Genomic DNA, 8,699 nt, shown 5'->3' on the forward strand with positions numbered 1-8,699 from the left:
AATCGATGTCAGTATCGATATCGATATAACGATATTACGATATCGATATTATGATAGATACCGATCATAATATCGATATTTTTATCAATTTTAATTTCGATATCAATATAGATAATAATATCGATATCGATACTGACATCAATTTTAATATCGATATCGATATCATTAAAATCGATGTCAATATCGATATCGATATCGATACTGACATCGATTTTAATATCGATATCGATATTATTAAAATCGATATCGATATCATTAAAATCGATATTGACAACGATTTGAATATCGATATTGATATAGATATAGATCATAATATCGATATCGATATTAAAATCGATGTCATATACTTAACTACGTTATATACTTAAATACGTTATATACTTAAATACATTATATACTTAAGTACATTATATACTTAAGGACGTTATACACTTAAGTACATTATATACTTATGGACGTTATATACTTAAGTACATTATATACTTAAGAACATTATATACTTAAGTACGTTATATACTTAAGTTCATTATATACTTAAGTACATTATATACTTAAGTACGTTATATACTTAAGTACGCTTTATACTTTAATACATTATATACTTAAGTACGTTATATACTTAAATACATTCTATACTTAAGTACATTTTATACTTAAGTACATTATATACTTAAATACGTTATATACTTAAGTACGTTATATACTGAAGTATGTTATATACTTAAATACGTTTTATACTTAAATACATTATATACTTAAGTACGTTATATACTTATGTACGTTATTTACTTAAATACATTAAATACTTAAGTACATTATATACTTAAATACATTATATACTTAAATACATTATATACTTAAGTACATTTTTTAACTAATGTACGTTATTTACTTAAATACATTATCTACTTAAGTACATTATTTACTTATGTACGTTATTTACTTAAAAAAGTTATATACTTACGTACATTATATACTTAAGAACATTATATACTTAAATACATTATATACTTACGTATGTTATATACTTAAATACATTATATACTTAAGTACACTATATACTTAAGTTCATTATATACTTAAGTACATTATATACTTAAGTACGTTATATACTTAAATACATTATATACTTAAGTACATTATATACTTAAGTACATTATATACTTAAGAACATTATATAATTAAACGTATAATTTATGTAAAATCGATGTCAGTATCGATATCGATATTGATATCGATATAACGATATTACGATATCGATATAACGATATTACGATATCGATATTATGATAGATACCGATCATAATATCGATATTTGTATCAATTTTAATTTCGATATCGATATAGATAATAATATCGATATCGATACTGACATCGATTTTAATATCGATATCAATATCATTAAAATCGATGTCAATATCGATATCGATATCGATACTGACATCGATTTTAATATCGATATCGATATCATTAAAATCGATGTCAATATCGATATCGATATCGATACTGACATCGATTTTAATATCGATATCGATACCGATATTAAAGTTGATAAAAATATCGATATTATGATCGATATCTATCATAATATCGATATCGTAATATCGTAATATCGATATTTATATCGATATAATGATTTATATCTATATCGATATTGACATCGATTTGAATATCGATATTGATATAGATATAGATCATAATATCGACATCGATATTAAAATCGATGTCATATACTATAGTACGTTATATACTTAAATACGTTATATACTTAAGTACATTATATACTTAAATACATTATATACTTAAATACATTATATACTTTAGTATTTTATATACTTAAGTACGTTATATACTTAAGTACATTATATACTTATGGACGTTATATACTTAAGTACATTATATACTTATGGACGTTATATACTTAAGTACATTATATACTTAAGTACATTATATACTTAAGTGCATTACATACTTACGTACATTATATACTTAAGAACATTATATACTTAAATACATTATATACTTAAGTACATTATTTACTTATGTACGTTATTTCCTTAAATACATTAAATACTTAAGTACATTATATACTTAAATACATTATATACTTAAATACATTATATACTTAAGTACATTATATACTTAAATACGTAATTTAATGCAATTTTACCAAATGTAAAGAAAGTTAATAAAAATATAATAATAAATGGAGAATCACTACAAATGGAAGATTCCACAGTTTTTCTGGGCATGACCTTGGATTGTAAGCTTCAGTGGGGTACCCGTATAGATACACTAGCAGGTAAACTAAGCTCGGCTGCCTACGCCTTCAGGAAAATTAGACAGATTACTGACGTAGAAGCAGCAAGACTTGTTTACTTCGCGTACTTTCATAGTGTGATGTCTTACGGGATCTTATTATGGGGCAAAGCTGCTGATATTGAAACTATATTCATATTGCAGAAAAGAGCTGTACGGTCAATATATAAACTTAAATCACGTGAATCCCTCCGTGAAAAATTTAAAGAAATTGGTATACCTACTTACGGTAGCCTCACAATACATTTATAACAATACAGTATTTGTAAGACAACATATTAGTCTTTATAAGCAAAAAGTGGATATAAACAGTCGACTTACAAGAAATGGTCATAAATTAGTGACATCTGCATATCGTCTGCGAAAGGTGTAGAAGTCATTTGTGGGATTGAGTATACGCTATTATAATATGATTCCTAAGGTAATTTTGGACCTACCAATGCATAAGTTAAAAGAATGTGTTAAAACACATTCATTACAGCGAGGTTATTATACAATTGATGAGTTTCTTAATGACAAGGTTGCTTGGAAGCATCCGGCTCCGCTTTCATCTCTCACAAGATAGAAAAATGAATGTTAAAATGTAAAATGTAAATTTTTGATGTTGGAAAAGAGCAACTGCTGAGTTTCTTGCCGGCTTCTTCTCGGTAGAATCTGCCTTCCGAACCGGTGGTAGAGTCACTACACACGGACAGTTTAGACGTTTCAAAAGTGCTTGTATTAGGCCTACTTGAAATAAATTAATTTTGAATTTTGAATAAATGAATTAGTTAAACTCGATTTAAGAGATAGCTATCTGACGTTGTCTTGCAATAAGCTTTATTTGAATTCGCTATATTGCACCTACAGTATTCATATCCTATTAATAAACAGATCTTGATAAAAATGCCTTGAAAGTTACCTCTTTCGTTGGTACAGTACTACTGTTGTATTAATTTTCTGTTTGTACATTTGTAGATATATTAACAGTGTGAAATATAAGATTTGCAATTAAACAAACAATTTTATTTTAAATTCTTTATTTGTACGAGTCATTTGACGGACATGAAACTATATGGAAAATATAACGAAATATAAGGAGGTATAAACAGTAAATAATAAAATACTAAATAATGTATAAGGCAAATGATGAAATATTTAAATATTATACAGTTGTATAAAGTGATAATAAAACGATATTATAAATTACATAATACTATAGCAAACTAAGAATTAATGAGTAACATGATAAACTATGAGATAAATGAGAATATTAAAGATACGATAGTAAAATAAGATGGTAATACCTATTAACAAAGTAAAATTAAAAGGCAAAATTATACAGCACTAAAATCATGAATACGTAAAATAATAATTATATACAATATTTACAAAATATACATCATAGCTTTACATAAAATAAAATAAATCTTCTAGTTATATAAAATATAGGTAATCTAAAATAAAAATGATATAATAATATAATAATACATTATAAAATATATATTATTAGGACTTACGGAAAAGGACTAGGACTAGATCACAAAGATATAGTAACAAGTATAATAAAATATTTGTTTAAAACAAAATACACAAATACGGATACCGTATAGGGTCTGAAAAGAATATACTAATATAGTATAACAAGAGGGGATCATACAAACTCAGAACATTTTTCGGAAAACAAAAACAACAAATTAATCGTTCATTACCACCCCTTACAAAGGGGCTTCGATTAATAAATATTCAATAAATATCCTTAAAACTATCAAATAAATAACTCATAACGCACGCTTTATATTCGAGTTTTCGTTCGTATACTTAAGCAAATAAATAAGGCCTAAGAGTGCTCCTTGTGCTACTCTCCTTTTTTGGCCTTAATCGGATTTAATGTGACCGGAGTAGGCTAAGTTTTGTGCCTCATCAATTGATCTGCCCCAACCGTGTCCACTGCTAGCATAGTGTTCTTCGTGGTGTGGGTGAGCAACGACTTCATAGCTAGTTTCATGGTGTTTGCTGGCAAGAAGCTTCTTTAGAGCAATAATACCAGCAACGAGAAGAGAAATCTTGGCTAAGAGGACAGCTTTAGCGGCTGCGAAGGCGATGATACCGAGGAACAGGGGAATGAGTGCCAAGATCTTGAGCTTAGCGATGGCTAAGAGGGGAATGAGCTGCTTGAGCTTCTTCTTTTTGCCTCGAGCTGAAAAAAACGTAAGTAAATTTGAATCAATTGTAACATTATTTCTTAAAAACGTAGGTAGAGTTACCATGAAGCTGAATTTTTATGTGTTTCAAATTAAAGCTAACATTATTTATTACTTCAATCACTACTGTACCATGATCATCGGAAAATTCTTTAATCTATACTGATTACTAATTTATTAAAAAATGTTCGCTTTAAGGCATCATTGTTAGTAAGCTAAAAAATTTAAATAACGTGAAAGTCACTAGTATTATTTTTATGTTTAAAACCTTAAGTCATTCTTGTAACGCTCATTTTATTCAAGATTTCTTAAGATTCTAGAATTTTACGTCCTACCAGAATATTATAACTACATAAATAAAAATTGTGTTATTTCATTCTCTCTAAAATACAACTTATATGACACAAATATTAATGTAGGTTCATTTTTTATAATTTGAAGAGAAAGAAAGAAAGCACATTAGTTTGTGCTGCAATATTAACAGGGATACACGAAACAAATTAAAGTAGTTAAACTAAGTTACAACTGAAACTATGAAATCCATCCAATCCATATCCAATTTTAATCAAACAAATATTTAGATAACATGTCTATAATCGTTTCTATGAACGAAATGGTTTGTGCCTAGCAGTGGTACATTAACAGGCTTTGGATGATAACGATCAAGATCCATATGGTTTGTATTATATTGACGGTAACTCTGATATTAAACTTTATCAAGCTCGACTTATGTGAATCAACCTTTACTGATACAGATATGATTGGAAACTTAATGATATCATTTTGATTGACCATTACGATACGTCATATCCACAATTTAGTTGCACAAAGTATAACACCGATCATCGAAGTGGCAGATCAACTTTCTTTAAAAGAAGACTGTCTGGGAGTGGCCTGCTATGGGCCGATTTCTCGATGACTCGCAAGGAAACCTGTTCTCTCTTGAAAGCTCGAAAGGACTTTGAACGGAAGCGTCTAATGACCGTAGGAGGAATGTACCACTTTCATGGCCTAGTGCGGATCCGTAATAATATGTTGACCACGTAGTAGGCACGTGGTTCGTGTATTGATTGTATGAGAACGGAATGTCGTATTGGTTTTATGAATGAACGATTTGATTATGTATATAGGATTATAGTGTTTCTACAAATTATTATGCCGTCGGTTCATAGTCTATATTCCTTGGAACGTTATTTTGTCGTGCTACTGTTAGGCGATTTTATACTATGTATGTCAACACATGTGTTCCAATACTTAAAGAAGTTTTGGTATGATGTTAAATGAGCTTTTAGCTACGGTGTTATACTATTGTATCATTATACTATTATATTATAACATGACTTTAATTGACCTTTTGTATTCAAGAATGCTTACAAGTTTAAAGCGCGTAAAGATTCTAAATTCTAGATCAGAAGTTAAATTTCAATATTGTACAAGTTCACATCACATTCTTAGTAATTTTATAATTATGTCGATAAGTATTTATAATTTATTATTTTTAACAAATGTAATATTATAATAATCTTGGAAAAAACGAAAATACTTAGGGCTTATTATATATTTTATGTATACGTTTATTAATTATGTACATAGTATAACATATTGTTATAATATGTAGCATCGTCGGAAAAAATACGAATTATATTTCTAATTTTTAAAAAACTAGAGGCGTAGTAACCTCACCGTTAAAATATTGACTACACTACACTACAATATTATTGAAAATATTCACTCCTACAAAAATAAAATCTGATGTATAATATTATAGTCCGAAAAAATAAGAACGATTTAACGTGTCGAAACGGAAAGTTTTCTAGAGTATCATGTATTATTCATGACATTATTAAAATATGATTCGTATTATTATGATATTATAAGATTTCTAATGAGCTTTGCTGATAGACATTCACCGTTAAGTGAAATGGGACCTCTAGTTAGTGTACAAGTACAACACGTGAATGGACTTTCAATGTTCAACATATTATACGTTGAGTTTCCCTTCTTTGTTCAAATAAATTAACTCGCTAAACTATCTAAGGTCAAATAATGCGCTTCCGTTTATGATGATATGAGTTTACCATCTTTTATAGTTATTTTGTCATTTATTTCTACTTATTATCCTTAGAAATGTATAATGTCAAAAAATTCCAAATTCATAATTCATTTGTTTCAAGTAGGCCTACTTTATAAGCACTTTTGAAGTATGTCTATTTGTAGTGACTCTACCACCGGTTTGAAAAGCAGACTCTACCAGTAAGAAACTCAGTAGTTACTCTTATATTAATTTATTCTATGAATCCTATGTTATCGTTATATTGTATATTTATCACATTTTCCAAATTATAATTTATTCATATATGTAGTTCGCAACGTTGAACCTAAATAAAGCATAATGCATCTGCTGTTTAAAAGGAAAAGTGTTGCGGTCTCAGATTGATTAAATATGAACGACAGCGTCATGGCAAAACGATAAATCGTGAGTCCGACCGTCAACGATCATAATAAAGTTTTAGGGTTCCTTCATCGATATTTGTGCACAGTTTTATTTCATTAATTTTATATTTTTATTTAAGTGTTTAGTTTTTACTAGGTGAAAATATAATTACTGGACATTTTTGCTATAATTTAAAAAAACAAAATTTAGAAAAGAATAAGAGACGTCACAATGACATAGATTCTAGTTATTATAACAAACAGTAAATAAAATCCGTTCGAAAAGACAATGAAACAGTATCTAACGTCTATAAAAGGAACCAGCAGTTGGATTTTAATCATAGTAGTTACGATGGCAAAAATGAAATTATATTATAAAGTTATTAAAAGAAATGGAAAAGTTTACTTTGTACTGAAAAATCACGAGCTTTTAAAGAATAGATGCTTGTTATGATGATAAAATACTTTATCAAATATATATAAAAACATATATTTATTGTAACAATATAACAGTAGGTTGACTTCTAAAATGTATTTAAACAAAAACCGTTCACACTTAACCAAACCGCAGTAAAAGTTTTGCTCCATTTTTAACATTGTGTTAATTCAACTTTAATTAACGAGTCATCTCTTTTATTTAGTTTCCCCTGACCTACTTTAATTTTATTTACTTACTTTTATTTTATTTCACCACCTTTTGTTTCTTTCTTTGCTTTTATTTCATAACGAGCTTATGTAAGATCGTGATTGTGCTTAAAAACGAAAGTTCGCGATTCATGTTTACGGTTAACCAAACTTTAAACCATATTAAGGATTTTTAATGTAATTTAAAAATCCGCTATAAAATCAGTAACGAGAGTTAATGTTATTACTGAGTCTTTATCAGCTTTTTGTATTAATTTATTCTCCTATTTATGACGAACAATTACATTTTAATCAACTTTAAAACACATACCTTCTTCAAGAGAACGCTTCATGCCTTCAACTGCTGAAGATGGTAGACGGAATTGGATCACATGGTTTTCCAGGAAGTCTGCAGCCGAGTCAACCAGTCTGGACTCCACTTGCGCCTCCCTAATCTTCGGCTCGTCTGCTAAGGGCTCGTAAGCTCTCGCGGATCTTGGTGATCCAGTTCCCAAAAGGGTTACACCTTCAACCAGATTCATCTCGCGGGCTGATGATAAACTCTCCACATATTTCATCGCTTTTTCCTGAAACCAAAAATTCTAAATTTAGCAAAGAAATAACGATCACGAAAATAGTGACTTATTGATACGTAAATTTATACAATAATAATCTAATTAGCCCACTTAAGTGTTTAAATTATAAGAGTGACATTATTTTATGACTGATGACACGAATTTTGCACGTAAGGAGAGAATTTGAAAAATCTAAAGTCACCTAAAATTGTGTCAATTTAAAATACACAATGATCAATTGATGCAAATTTTAACTATTCCTCAAATTTTAACCACATGTCTATAAAATTTGCCTCATAACAAACTGTCTTTCGTAAATACGTATTAAAGATAGCGTTTGGTCTGATACCGGGCACATGAAAGGATACGAGATAATTTATCACGATACACTTAATTCACTTTAAATCACACACACCTTTAAGCACAAGGACACATCTCCGTCAACGCACTCTTTGACAACTCCGATGACGCTTCCGACTAGGCCGGGGTCGTTCGCCTCCTTATCCAGGGCCGGCATCGCCCGGGCCCCGGCTATCAGAAATAGGACAAATGCGTAAAGCCTCAT

At 29.0% G+C, this 8,699-nt stretch overlaps 1 protein-coding gene across 1 annotated transcript; it reads right to left on the reverse strand.

Annotated features, from left to right (window-relative positions):
- Positions 1 to 4,175: 4,175 nt before the first annotated feature.
- On the reverse strand, positions 4,176 to 8,699 carry LOC120634333. Its single transcript, XM_039904842.1, has 3 exons — positions 8,550 to 8,699; positions 7,891 to 8,146; positions 4,176 to 4,498 (listed from the first exon to the last, which is right to left on the reverse strand). The coding sequence occupies exons 1-3, from the start codon at positions 8,697 to 8,699 to the stop codon at positions 4,176 to 4,178; spliced, it is 729 nt and encodes a 242-aa protein (XP_039760776.1).

This window comes from Pararge aegeria, chromosome 23, assembly GCF_905163445.1.
Source record: "Pararge aegeria chromosome 23, ilParAegt1.1, whole genome shotgun sequence".
In the NCBI taxonomy this organism is placed as follows: domain Eukaryota; kingdom Metazoa; phylum Arthropoda; class Insecta; order Lepidoptera; family Nymphalidae; genus Pararge; species Pararge aegeria.